The sequence below is a fragment of the Aythya fuligula genome, chromosome 21, assembly GCF_009819795.1.
Source record: "Aythya fuligula isolate bAytFul2 chromosome 21, bAytFul2.pri, whole genome shotgun sequence".
NCBI classification, from domain to species: Eukaryota; Metazoa; Chordata; class Aves; order Anseriformes; family Anatidae; genus Aythya; species Aythya fuligula.
The window spans coordinates 7,631,253-7,645,544 of NC_045579.1; the positions used below are offsets into that span (position 1 = coordinate 7,631,253).

At 42.8% G+C, this 14,292-nt stretch overlaps 1 protein-coding gene across 1 annotated transcript; it reads left to right on the plus strand.

Moving 5' to 3' along the window:
* Nucleotides 1-1,661: 1,661 nt before the first annotated feature.
* TTC34 (tetratricopeptide repeat domain 34) lies at nt 1,662-14,292 on the plus strand. Its single transcript, XM_032201700.1, is given in 7 exon segments — nt 1,662-3,282; nt 3,939-4,162; nt 5,359-5,551; nt 8,798-8,964; nt 9,202-9,472; nt 9,735-9,949; nt 13,771-14,292. Coding segments are annotated over 7 exon segments (3,213 nt in total).

Here is a 14,292-nt window from a genome sequence, read left to right on the forward strand (position 1 = left end):
CTACAAGGCAAAACGTGGCTGGAAGCAACTTGCACACCACTCAGTCATGCAGCAAAGTCAAATTATGGGTAATGATTTTTGCAGCCTGGGCCAGAATCCATTGAAGGCACCGGTCTTGTTTCTATTCCCACAAGCCATGCTTGAACCTCAGCGGAGGGGCAAAGAGGCACACGCGTTTGATCAACTCAGCTCCTTTTAATGTGATTTCTATTTCAGAACCGTTTCTTTTTATGCCCTCAAGTCTTTCTTGGCAATATCACCTGTGGCCTAATGTGACAGCAATGCTAAATTATATCTCGATGGCTAATTATGGTAATTAAAGTGAAAGTAATCAAATCAAAGTAACAGGCAAACTCTTAATAAAATGTCAAAAAATCTCTATTAATCACAGGGCTTTTTTCATTCTCATTTGAATGAGAAAGAACAAGGATATAACAAAAAGGCTAAACTTCAGAGCTGGACCTGGCTTAAAGGCTTGCCATAAGTTTAAACACACTTAAAAACATCCTGGATTACTAAAAATCAAGGGTTTTACCCTTGATAGGGTAGGGAGGGAGCCGCACAGTTTGGGCGAGCAACTCAGCCCCCGTCACGCCCAGGGTCAGCGGGCCCCGTTCACTTCTCCTCCGGTACCAGCTGCTTTCCCCGGCCACCCCCTCGCGGGTCACACAGTGATAGGATCTGTGTCACCTCCCAGGAGGCGACAACGAGCGCAAACCAAGACGAAACCCCCCCCCCCCCCCCCCCCCCCCGTCCCTCCCCACACCGCCGGCGGGCAGCCCCGGCCGGGCTCCGCTCCCGGGGCCCTCAGGCCCGGCCCCGGCCATGTTTGCAGTCTCCAGGCAACAGCGCGCCCGGCCCGGCCGCTTTACTTTACTTCACATCGGGGGAAGCGAGAGGCCAGCAGCTCCGTCAGACGCCCGCTGCCAGGTATTTGTGCCCTCAGGTAGTTGTTTGTGCCCTCAGGTAGCTCTCTCCGGGCGAGACGCCCCCGGGGGTTCCTCCGCGGGGTGGCGAGACCCCAGCGGGTGCATTGGGGCGAGCAAGGGGCTCCGCCACTCCGTCCTCTGCCCTAAACCTCGCCCTCCCCGCTCACCCCTGCCTTACAGGGGGAAGGGGCAAATTCAGTGCTAGTTCCCTTCTCCCTTTCCAGCCCCTCAAAGGCAAAAGCAGGGCGTTAAGCTGCCCCCTCCCTGACCGCCACCAGGACCAACAAACTATCAGTGATTAAAACTTTATCAAACTGGCATCGTGGCCAGGGAGACAAAACCCAGTAGGTCCCACAGCCTGGGCAGCCAAGGGGCTTGCGCATACTGGCAGGTTTTGTGCGGCGCTTTCAGATTAAAAGCGGTTAATGTGCAGGTGTGGACAATTAATTAGCCTCTGTGGCCTGATTCTGCTCTTGGCTTTGCTCCCCAGTAAAGGTCTCAATGACAAAACACTGGATTTTCACAGGATTTTGTCTTGCTTGTATCTGTCAATTGGAAAGCTTTCTACTTCAAATTCTTTTCCTACTTTCCTACTGTCAATTGGAAAGCTCCACTGCCCCAAGCAAAACGAAGTTATGCTCAACAGCCCCTCATGCTGCCTATTCTCTGTTTCACAGGCTCTAGGTGTAAATGCTGATGTGATGCTCCTTGGTGAAGCTACAGCTGCTCAAAATGTCACCTCAGAGGCTTGCCACGCTGCTGTGCGAAGAAGGGGACCGCCATCTAGCCCAGCAGGAGTTGCCAGAAGCCACTGCTTTCTATTTGGCTGCCTTCAGCTGCAGTGCCCCCACGGCCGTGCAGAAAGTGAATTCCCTAGACAAAGAGCTCTGGGAGAAAGTGGTAGCCACCTTGGAGATGTGGTGCAAAGACAAGAGTCAGATTCCCAAGATCCAGAGCAAGAACTTGGACGCTGTGTCCCTCAAAGTGGAAATAGCTGCTGCCTTTCTCTCCACCATAAGTCCTGACAATGTGGTATCCTCGCTATTTAAATTGGAGGCCCTGCTTAGACGAGGATGCTCAGAGGAGGTGGTGAGTAAATGCAGTACTCTGCTCAAGGCTAACCCGAAGCACTCGATGGAACTGCTGCTGCTGAGGGCGTTGGCATGGGTGCTGTCAGGGGCACAAATAAGGAAGGGAGTTGTGGACTATCTTGAAGCATTTGTGATGCATCGCACTGAGGCAGTGGCCTATGTGTGTACCAGGCAAAGAGAACACCTGCCACAGATCATCCAGGCCTTCTCTAATTTTCTCTCAACATGTCAGAAAGAAAGCCCAGATTGTAGATCCTTGGACCAGTGGCTGGGCAACTGCTATGACTTCCTGTCTGCAGTGGCACCAGATGATATCTGCATTTGCAGGATGCAGGCAGATTACCTGTTTAAGAAAAGCAAATTTGAGGAGTGCGTGGCAGTTTGTAGCAAGGCCCTTAAGGGCTTGTCAGCAGGTAATAATATCAGAGATGAGAAAGCTTTGGGTCTGCTCTTGGAACGGGCTGCTGCATATTTCTTCTTGGGTGGACGGATGCAGGAAATGATCCAGGATTTAGCAGAAGCCTTTGCAGCTACCCCTGCCCAGGCAATGAAGCACTTTGAAGAGCTTTTCTCACCACCTGATACTGAGAAGATAGAAGAACAGGCTAGAACTGTCCTGGAGGTAAAGTTTGCAGCATACAGGGAGGCTGTGCGTGCTCGGCCTGAGCTCAGAAGCAATCATGGTACTGAACTTCTCCCTTCCGTGATCCAGACAGTCCAGTTCCTCCTGCACATCTCCCCAGGATCCAAACGTGAGCTCAGTGTTCGGCTGGCAGACTGCCATCTCCTGCACGGACACATCAGAACTGCCCTGGAAATCTGTGACCACCTCTTAGCAGCAGAGCAGAAAACTTACTACAATACTCTGCTAGCATTGCGAGGATTCTGCTGCCTCCACACTCAGAACCAGCAGCAAGCTCTGCAGGACTTTCAAAAAGTCATCGAGCATGATTCCCCGCATCCCAGCAGTTGTATTAAAGCCTTATGTGGGCGTGGACTTATCCGGATTTCTGGTGGCAGCCACTACTTGACAGCCCTGGATTATATCACAGCTTGCCAGTTAAAGCTGGAAGAAACCATCTTCACAATCAAGTCCTATGTGCCATGGAACCAAAGAGGACTGCTGCTAAAGGTCCTCCAAGAAGAGGGACAGAAGATGCTCCAGAAGAAGAGGTACCCTGGAGGCAGCTCAGCCTGGGGACAGGAAAACAAACACAGCTGAACAGATTCCCAACAGAGTGGCCTGAGTAGCAGGGAGGGTTCTTGCGTCAGATAACCAAGAATAGGATTTAGACCCTTTTAAAGTGCTCCTAATAAAATAAAACTTCATAGGTGAGGCTATTCCAGCAAAATACCTTTTGGCTGGTATGTTGTAAAGTGACAGGATCCACGTAGCCAAATCAGCTCAATCTTTATATGAAAGTTAATTCATGATGCAACAGTTGGCCTGAGCTAGGAGTGAGCAAAACACTAGATGGAATATGACAGAGATTTCTCCTCTAAAGGAGTTGTTACACCCAAAATAAAACAGATTTGTTAGTGCTAGCTGGCTCCTTTCAGTCTCAGCTCCGAACTGAAGGACATACTGGGCCACTAGATAGATTTCAGTATCACTGTTAGGTTTTCCTTTCCCATTGAAGTATCAGCTGCAACCACAGGTATGAATCACATGTTTTCAGCCTTTCTTTAGACCCACAGCTGCTTAAGAACATATTTTTATAAAGGGGGGTAATAATTACAGAATTAAGTGGCAAGAGATTTATGTGGTGCTGGATGTGGTAAAATGTATTAACTGTTTTGATAATAGACTGTGTCTGAGCTTCCAGATGAGACAAAGAGGCTCTGTTATTGTTAGCATTTTACCTGAACATTTCCTTTTCCTTTCTTTTCTTTTTTTTTTTTTTCCTTTCTTTCAGGGATGCCCTTGGGGTTTATCAGCTGGCTTCTCTCTTGGTGGAACTGGATCTTTCTGATGAAGCATCACAGATCCTTTGTGCTGATGCTCTGTACCAGATGGGCTGGGTAGAAGAAGCTCACAAACTACTCTTACTGTCACTCTCCAGAAATCCACAAAGGTCTCCCATCCTGGCTAGACTCGCACTTTTGCAATTGAAGAAGGGTTTCTTGTATGATGGCAACCAGGTAAGGAGCACCTGGCTAGCAGGGAGAATGAGAGACTGATTAGTGATGGTATGGTGAATGGGGATAAACAAAAACAAACAAACAAACAAACCAAAAAAAAAAAAAAAAAACAGCAGCTCAAAGTCTGCAGTTTTCTTTCTTGTGCTTGAAGCTGTGGGTGAAATTCCAATGTGTTGATTCTCCTACCAAGGATTACAAAGTTGAATTACCAGCTTCTGCCATCAGAGGGAACTATTGCATTTTTTAAAATCCCAGATAAATTTTGCTAGCCAAAAAAGTTCCCAGGTTTTGTTATTACCATTTCCTGGGAAAAATAAATGTTTTGTATAATATGCTGCCTTTGGGAAGCTATTCATGAATGTCATGACTTTATTAGAGTCAGCAGGTAGGCCCTGGAAATTAGATTCTTATCTGCAGCTTCTGCTACAAGTTCTGGATGGAATATATGTCACCAAAATTTTTTCAACAAAACATTTTTGATCAACTTGCTTTCTAGCATCCAAAATAGAGAGCTAAATAAGTTCTATGTGTATGTTTGGTGTATCAAGATAACTGTTCTTGTCATTCTGGCTTCTCTGGCCTAGATTCAAATGTTGACTACCTGTGTAAGCACGTTTGCTTTACCAGAGGAAACACCTTTTGTTTCTTTTCCGTATTAATTTTAGTAAAAACTGCTTGGTGATTTTCACTCTAGTGAATGGAGGCAAAGATACCATATGTCAGGCAAGATTCTTCCCCAGGACAGTAGTTCGTGGATTTGAATCTGTACATTTCTCAGCAGTACTAAAAGGAAGGTGAGGCACTTCACTGAATTCACTAGTTTCAATTTTACAACCAAAAAGTTTCAGCAAAGTCCTGTTCCATAGAAACTTTCTCTTTTTGGAGCAATCATCCTGTAGTTCAGCTGTATTTATAGCAAGTTAACTGGCAGTCTGAACAGCTGATTTCAAAGTAACCAAAGCAGCATTACTATATCCACTACAATGATTTCCACATTATAAAAGAGATAATAATTCCACATAATAGAAGAGATTCATGGTGTATGGCTAGACCACAGCCAGCACCCCAGTAAAACATGGAGAAGCACTGGAAAAGAGCATACTTGTATCCCTAGACAGAAGTAATTCTAGCTTTAGCAGCTCTTAATTTCATTTATCTTTTCATGCCAGTCTATCTTTTTCTCTCCCATTGTTAAGCTGCTAAAGAAAGTGATCAAAATTGGCGATACCTCCTGCCTCCTGCCAATCATGGACATTTTCAAAGATGAAGATCGGAAGCTGATGGAAACTCACTGCCGTTTCAGAGCACTGACTATCTTGAAGAACAAACAGAGGGATGCTGACATCAAAGAGGCCATTGCCTATCTTTCTTTTGCCATCATTGCTTCAGGTAAGATTATAAAGCTATGGGTAGGAGATGTACTTCTATGGGAAATCACATCAGTGGGTATGCAAACAATTCCCATCCATCATTTCCCCAATGAGAAGACTGAAACAGTAGACTTACATGTAAGAAGGTAAAAATTAAAATAAAACACCCTTTTAGGATTAGCAGTGTAATGCTGTTCTTTGATGGTACAGGAAAAGCAAAGTAACAGAGGGATTTTTTGGTACTTGATGCAGGGATGCAGTTTTATCACCGCAACATATATGTGCTCAGAACACAGGGAAATGTCTCAAGGAAATCCTGCAGAACTGCTTTCCCTTCCGTGATTTTCATCAAGTAGCTGCACACAGGTGACTGAAGCAAGGCTGAAAGCTGGTAATTGCAAGAAAAAACAGAGATTTTTGATCTAAAAACATAGTTTTCCCAGAAAGTCAAACTTGATGTAGAAAGAGATGAGAGTTTCTTCTAAAACACAATTGTTTCTTAAAGAGGTTAAAGCCAAACTTCTGATAAATGAAAGGGAAATTTGGTCCCTGTGAGCACTTAGTCCTTAAAAGACTGTGAATGAGGGGCTACTTCACAAAGTCATCTAAATGAAGGAAATCCTGGATTCAGAAGAAATAGGAAGCCCTTATCCCATTTATTTTGTGTAACTGTTAGGGGAAGTGCTAGCGGATAAGCAGTGTGGAAAAGCTGCTGCAACAGGTTCAGCTTCAGCCCATTTTAGATCAGCAGTTTTGAGGTAGCAGGGTCCTGTTTAGCCTTAGTGTGTTACATCAGTTAGTACCCTGAAAATCCTCCTACCAGTGAAATTGACGTGGAACCTCCTGTTCCTCATAATGAGCATGCTGTAGATAAGTCACTGCAGCAAACAACCTGCCTTCATGTTCCAACACACCAATGAATGTGTGGTTCCAGTGCAAATGAGTGAATGCACCCACTTACACGCATCATTATCCCAGCTTTTCCTAAGGAGAGAGATTAGGCTGATATGGAAATGCTTCTGGCATGTTCCAAGCAAAACCATATTTTTATGGTAATCTGCCTTTCACTCTGAGCAAATGTTATGACAGCAGCATTGAGAAGAAGAGACATTGGTTTATGAAAATGGAAAAGAAAACTGTTAATTGCTTTGAGATGGTTCCATTTCACAGCCTGTGCATTCCAGCTTATCAACCCCCCACCTGCTAGAACAGATGCTTGTTAAGAAATAGACATTGTCTTTATGGGAGCCAATTGATAGAGCTCCAGAGCGATAATAACCTTTAGTACAGAAGTTTTGGAGCATATCAGGAGGGAGAAAAAGCCTCATTACTGTAAAAGAATTGCTAGGGGCCTGTCTGCTGGCTCATCTCTGCAGGCAGCTGTGCAAGATGCTCCATTTGCCTGATAAAAAAAATATTTACAGTGGCACTGATAATTTATCATCCAGTATTGAGATGCCACGTTTATTGATTGCAGTCCTGGGCAAATTAAGATCCTCATCAAAAATGCCTTGAAAGGAAGGGGCATATGGATGGGGGAGGGATGCACACTTTGTATCCAGTGGATGAAGGGACCATACTTTTCATGGATAGCTTTGTTTTTTTATTTGGGCAGCGCGTATTTGAAAGCAGAGAAAAATAATCTTATATGCAAATTCCGGTGCAAATGAAGTGTGGAAGTAAATTAGACAGTCCCATCTGGATTCCTGTTCTATCCAAAACAGCGTGTACCTTCTGACTCTACTTAATTAAAACAGCCAAATGGCTTTGTGCTTCCATCCTCATGTACCTTCCTTTTAGAGCCCTCTTCTCTAATTTGTGCTGCTCCTATTCCAACACACCAAAATCTCCCAGGATTACTTCTAATGAATTGGATCCTAATCCAGCTCAGATCCTTATGTAGTGGCTGTGTTATTGGTAGGTTGCCTCCTTTTGTGGCACATTAATGTTGTCTGTGGAGACAGTTGTGATTGTGGGATAGATGTGGAGATGTGAAGACATGCCCTTTTACAATAAATAGCCTCATCTTACTTTTACTGCGTTCCATCGCAGCGTTACTGTGCTGTTTTTAGAGGTCCTCAAGAATAACAAATGGCAAAACTTTCCAGACTTCCTCAAAAATTGACAGAAGCTGTTTCATTACACCTGGAAAATGTATAATTTCTCTGTACTATCAGCTGTGTGAGTCTAGGTATTCCAGAGAAGGCAGAAAAAAATCGCCTGCATGTTGAGTGTTTAATAATTGCAGGCCACTCCGTTTGCTTCCTTTCACAGTTTCTGAGGAGGCTCGCTCTTGCTGAGACCTTGAGGCAATCAGAAAAGCAGTTGTGGCTGTTTGAGAAGAGATAAAGTTTATTGACATGTGTATTGATTTTATTAGAAACCAGGAAGCTTTTGAACTAATTTAGCAGTGTGATTTTATGATTTTGATTCTCTTTTCCACTCATTTTTTTATTGCAATGTTCTTTTGGCTTGTTTAATTAGACTGAAGGCTCTTTGAAGTAAGGCCTGTGTTTGTAGTGTGCCTGGCACAGTGTGGTTCCTGTTCCTGTCTGGAAAGTTAGAGTTCTGTCACGGTAGGACAGTTACAGTTATAAATCAGATTGCAGCCATACATTTACTCTCAGCAAAGTGCCCCAACTTTCTGTAAACCCTATTAGAACTTTTTTTTTAATTCCTGTGTATATAAATATTATATACATGCATCTTTTTAGTGTTTTCCAGAACTGATTCTTCTGTTTATAGCATGCAGAATTTTTATTTTTTGAAAAATTATCTTAGTGGCAACATATATGCCCTGACTAGGATTTTTGCCCATATAGCAGCCCAGACATTTATTATTATTATTATTCCAGATTTGCCTGTCGCTTATTAGCCTATAAAGGTGCACTGGTTTCTACTGTCAGCCATCTATCTGTAAGTGAGAAACGTACACCACAAGACTCAGAACATCAGAGCAGCCTTGTCTTTGTAAGGCACTCCTGAAAACACATCCAAGACTTCACCAGTGAAAATCCATTCTTTGGCAGAATTCTACCGCTTATTGCACCCTTGCCACAGGTCTAAATAAAACGCTTACTTTTCAGCCCTGCAGTCAGCACTCCACAACCTGTACATGTATATCTACTGCGTCATTTTCACTTAGCCTAATTGAAGCCCTTTGGTGGGGCTTAGTAGTCTGCACACAGTGGGATTTTACTGCACCTTACTTTAGACCATTAGACTGGAGACCTTTCAAGTAAGCACGGCTGCATGTCTTTTCCAGGTGGCTCTGCTGAAGACTGCCTCCTCATCAGGGCTCAGTGTTATGGGCGGCTTGGTCAGAAGAAAACTGCTATTTTTGATTTTAATGCCGTCCTAAAGGAGGACCCTGGGAATGTTCAAGCTCTGAGTGGACGAGGATTCGTTTACCTTGCTCTGAAGCAGCAGAAGGTATTATCACTGTATTGATTTACTGGTGAATTTTCTGGCAGTATTAAGCAATATCAGTGTAAGATACCATAGGCCATGTCATGGACTCACTGTAGTCAAGAGTTTCCTATAGAATTTGCTCAGTGAATGCCCTTGCTTTGGCTGTGGAACAGCTGGCAACTGAGAGAATTAAAAAAGATAAATAAAACAACGAATAGCTATTGTCACCATTTCATTTTTGGTCTTGTTTCTACATAGGAGGCAGTACAAGATTTGATCTCGGCATTGAAGGCAGAGGCAGGAGCAGTGATCCCAGCAATCTTGTCTTTAAAGCATGAAGCCCGGGAGCTGATCGCTCAGTGGCTTCTTCAGCATGGCAGGACCGTGCTAGCTGAGCTTGTTGCTACTAAAGACCTTTCAAAGGAAAGGAGGACCCTCAGGGACCTTCTCGTGATTGCAGGAGCACTAATCAAAATTTGCAAGGATGCTCAATATCACATCTTCTATACAGATGTTTTGACTGCAAATGGTAAGCACTAATTCTTTACATAGCTCATCAGAATAAGTGAATGATTAATGAATTCACAAAAAAAATGTTCAGTGGCAATGGGAGCATGTATTTATTTTACAGCACTTCTTGAGAGAAGCTTGCAAAAGTTTCAGGAGAGGGTACAAAGTAATTATAATACCCTTAGATATGAAATGTGGATAGTCTGCTTTAGTAAAGTTTATTGATGTCTCTTTTTCCCTGTGGAATGGGTTACATGCCTTGTACTGATGTTAACCAACAGGAAGGTATGAAGAGGCCCTGATTCACCTTCAGGAAGCATTTGACCACTCTCGTGCAGATGAGTTTGCTAATGCAAGACTGGCTGTATTGCAGCTGAAGAAGAGGAACATGCCAGTGGCAGCTCACTCATTCAGCATCCTAGCGAGGAAAGATGAAAGGGAGCTGAGGTTTCTCCTGAACTTTGTAGATGCTAAGCAACAGCAGCATCTCTCTCAGGTACAACCCTTTTTTGTTGCCTCATCAGTAGATTCAGCAGGGAAAGAAATGGGAAGTAACAGAAGTACAGAAGTACTTTTTACAGGAAGTGTACAGAACTATGTGGGAAGACCATTTATCAGAAGAATTACATACAAACTGGCTTCTTTCTCCATCCTTCTCTCCAGCCAGTCAGAGTAGATTTGAGAATTTGGATTCAGCTTCTTTCATTGCAGTGACCTTGCTTCAGTCTCTAATAATTCATCATTACCACTTCTTACCACTTGGGGGAATTTCTTGCTGGTCTCCCTAGCACGCAGCCTGTTTAATCCCACCACTAATATGCAGGGGTTGTGAGGGAGAGCTAGAGATTTAACAGGATCGTTGATAATATTGTACTCTGTATGAGTTACATGGTGCACGTAGCTGACTAATGGGGAAAGGGAATTCATGTTTTGTTCATTTTCCTGCTGAGATGAAACTGAAGGTTCTGATTCAATCACATAAAACACTTCAATCCTTTTTACTTGTGTAACTTCAGAATTGTAAATATATTCACATTTTTATAAAATGCCTTCGAGGTTGGGGAGGTTTGGTATTGGTTTTCTTAGCTACAACTGTTTGACACAAAAGTAGCATGTTGCTCTAGTCCCATGGAGTATTTATTTTTCCCTTTTTTTTTTCTCCACATTTTGCCCCCAAATTGCATCCAGCTCTGAGAAAGCATCTCCAACAATAAGGAAGGACAAGGTCAGATTGATGGTGAGCAGTTTTAACATTCACTCAGGCATCTGCAATACTGATTACCCAGAAGCTCTGTGTTCTGAGAATCAGTTTGCTTCCTTTTATTCAATTTGTAGATTCCGTGTACCCTGGTGAGAAGCTATATTGTTATGCTTTCTCCCAGGTTATAAAACAAACAACATGCTGATATACTAAATGCATCTAGAGAAGAGTACTTTGTATGTATTTTAGCAAAACAGCAGGAGGATATAAGTAAACAAGTATTAATTTACCAGTCCCTAGATAGACACCATTACAGAGAAAAGAGCCCCTTTCTTCAGAATAATGTAGAAAGTTCAGTCTTCTGGGGAAGAGTTTGGAGATCTCAGAGCCAATTTGCAATCTTTCACTATATAAAGTTGATAAAGGTACATTCAAGAATGTGTCTGTGAAGGCCCTGAGGAGGCATCTACAAATGAAGATAAGTTTTACAGCTGAATTTCCCTTGCTGCTACATCACTCTTCCTGTGTGGAAGTCTCACAGCTAAGTCCATCCATGCTGCTTTCTGAGAAAATGCAGAGGGATTGTTATGCTGACAACGAGATAAAAAAATATGTACAGTTTAAACTGAATTGATGTGTTAGGAACTCACTGGTGGTACAGATTAGTGAAACCTTTAAAAGAGGAGAGGCACTTTTTTTTTTTTTTATCAGCTACGGAATGGTCTGGCATTTAACCCCTTACTGGTGGCTTGTTTATCATGAAAGATTTCTCCACCACACGAGAGACTGGGGGTGTGGGGGTGGCTGGACTGATTTAAAGATTGGAACTGAATATCTGTTGCAAGTAAAATAAGAGTAATTTTTTAAATCTTTATTCTCAGGCTTTTTGTGCAAACCAAGTAAACATTTGAACTCAAGCACCTGGGGTCTCTTTCTATATTCTCTAATCTGCAAAGATTACTGAGCATGATTGTCTTTATTACTGATTAGCCCAGAATCAGTAATGGTTGTTGTGGTGGCTTTTTTTTGATAGACATTTTGTGACGAAGGGGATAACTATGTACTTTGCTTGGGTGGGGAAGGAATTGGCTAATTCACCTATACAACATCACAAAGGATCTTTCTGGTAGGACTTTCTTTTGCCCACAAGGTTATTCCAGTTTGTGTGAAAGGAAGATCTCGTGAAAGCAAAGAGCTTAGAGAGAATTTGTATCAAAAAACAAGTGTCCTTACTGTGCCATGGCTCCTAACTACACTGCAGGGGGAGCGTGTTCTTTCTGTTACCTCCATTTCACAAATAAGGAGACTGAAACACCGAAGAGTTTAGGGATTTACCCAGTGTCCTACAGCGTGTCTCTAGCAGAGCAGCGCTTGGAGATTAAGGGTATTACAGAAATGTATCATCATTATCCTGGAGTCTGGTCTGAAAAGGTAAAAATAATCCAACATGACCTGCATAGGAAAGGGTGGAGGAAGGAGAGCTCTTTGATGTACTACTTTTTTTTTTTTTTTTTTCGTGAAAACAAAGTAATAAAATTCTTGCATTATTTATAGTCCAAGGGGTCCCATGATAAGGAATCTGTAAACAACTGGGAGAGCCACATGGGAATAGGAATCTGAAAGACTTATTAAACTCCAAAAGGTCAGAGGAAGGGAGTTTGCTTGCTGCTAGTGCAGCTTCAACCCTTCTGTTTCCTATGTCAGAGGTTAGATGTGTGACTGATTGCCAGCTCCTTGCCCCGATCCTCGGAGCTGCAGGCTCTGTTGACATGCCATAGGCTGTCCAGAGCTGATTCCTACAGAAACAGCCTTAAAAACGATACAGCCTGTGTCTAAATTAAGCCCTCAGCAGAAGGCATTTTGAGGAACTGCACAATGAACAACGTGATCTAGAACTTCAGAATTTCTAGGAAAGAGCTGTTCGCATGTCAGAGAACATGCAGATGCAGTTAGTTCCTCCTCGAGCCCCTGTTAAAGTCCCACCACTAAGAAAACACCTGCACGGACTAGTTGCTGTAAAAACACTTGAAAGGACAAACTAAATTAGCTACTTTTTAAATTGTAGTCAGAGATCTGATGGTTTTGGACAGGCTGCCTTCCAATTTATGGCCAGAATTATTAAAGCCAATGATTTACACTATTTGAGGAAAGGTCCTACCTATTTCTACATGTGGAAGCTGAGAGATTCTCTAATAGAAACTCACTTATGTATTCATATTTGTCATTTTGTGGCAAATTGGGGTAGAGTTCTTCCTAAATTGTTAGGAGTGGCTAAATTATTTCATGTCACAGGTCTGAGATGAGTTTCTCAGGCTGACCTGCAATACTGTTCCATTTCACCGGGAACCTGTTTTCCTTTGTTGCATTAAACATCAAGCAGTGCTAATCTAAGCCATTAACATACAAAGACAAGGCAAACGGGCAGAATGGAAGAAGACCTGAGATGGACTTTTGGAGAGTGCTCAAGCACGGCTACTGAGACAGTGGCTGGGCTAACTAAAGTTTGGGTAGCCACCAGCACCCGAAGGCAATGTGATATCCCCTGGAATGGGACTGATGACAACATTTATCCTGTACTTGGGCTCGGCTTGTTTGGCTCAGCGCTCTGTAAGACCTAAGCTGCTGGTGGCAGTCTTGTTTATAAATTAAATATTCAATCTGCCGCAGCATGTTAAAAGCTTTGTTTATTACCAATAAAGGGAAATAATGAGAAATCCATTTGAGGCAAATAGTTCTAATGGAGTTTTCTTTATTGACTTTTATAAGCCTAAAAATTATGTGGCTCGCTCAGCCTTCTCTATTTTCTTGTTGTTGTTTTTCCCTTCAGGTAATAGCAGATAGTTCACAAGCACTTGAGATTGTTGATGAGCTAAGCCACTAGTTGGCTATTTGTTTTGTTTGTTTGTTTTCCTGTAGCTTGGGGAACCTTTTCAGTAGAAACCATATTTCATTATTAGCAGGTGTGGATATTTGTGGAGCAATGCATCGGGCTAACTCCTTACTGACCAGAAAACACAATTTCCCTATAGTCACCTGTTAGAGCAAGCTGTGGCAGAAATGTACACACATACACCCCGGCTTCTAATAACAAATATTAACTAACTTTATGTCAACAGGTAGCAGTGCAAGAAGGAAATGTGCTGATTAAAGAATATCGCTATGAGAAGGCTCTTGGTTATTTTACCCTGGCTATCTTGACAAGCAGAGATAATCCACGATACCTCCGACAGAGGGCTGCTTGCCTTATGCACCTGAAAAAATATGACAAAGCTTTAAAAGATATGGAGAAAGTAATCCAGAACCATGGCTCTAACAGTCTGAGAACACGAGTTCAGGACCACTGTTCAAAAGGACTCCTGCTGTTGTCAGTGTCAGAGGAAGAAGCAGCAGTTAAGCAGTATATTGAAGCACTGCAGTTGGATGAATCTACAGCACTGTGCAGCATCATGAATGGTCCTGGAAGTGGAACTTTAGCCAGAACTTTCCATAAGATTGCACAATACAATTTTGAAATGCAGCATTATGAAGAGGCCTGGAAAATCACTGATTATGGCCTTAAAATTGATAAAAATAATCCTGAACTTAAGAAACTGAAAACAAGACTCAAGCGAGAGGCATCAGGCTGTAGCATACATTAA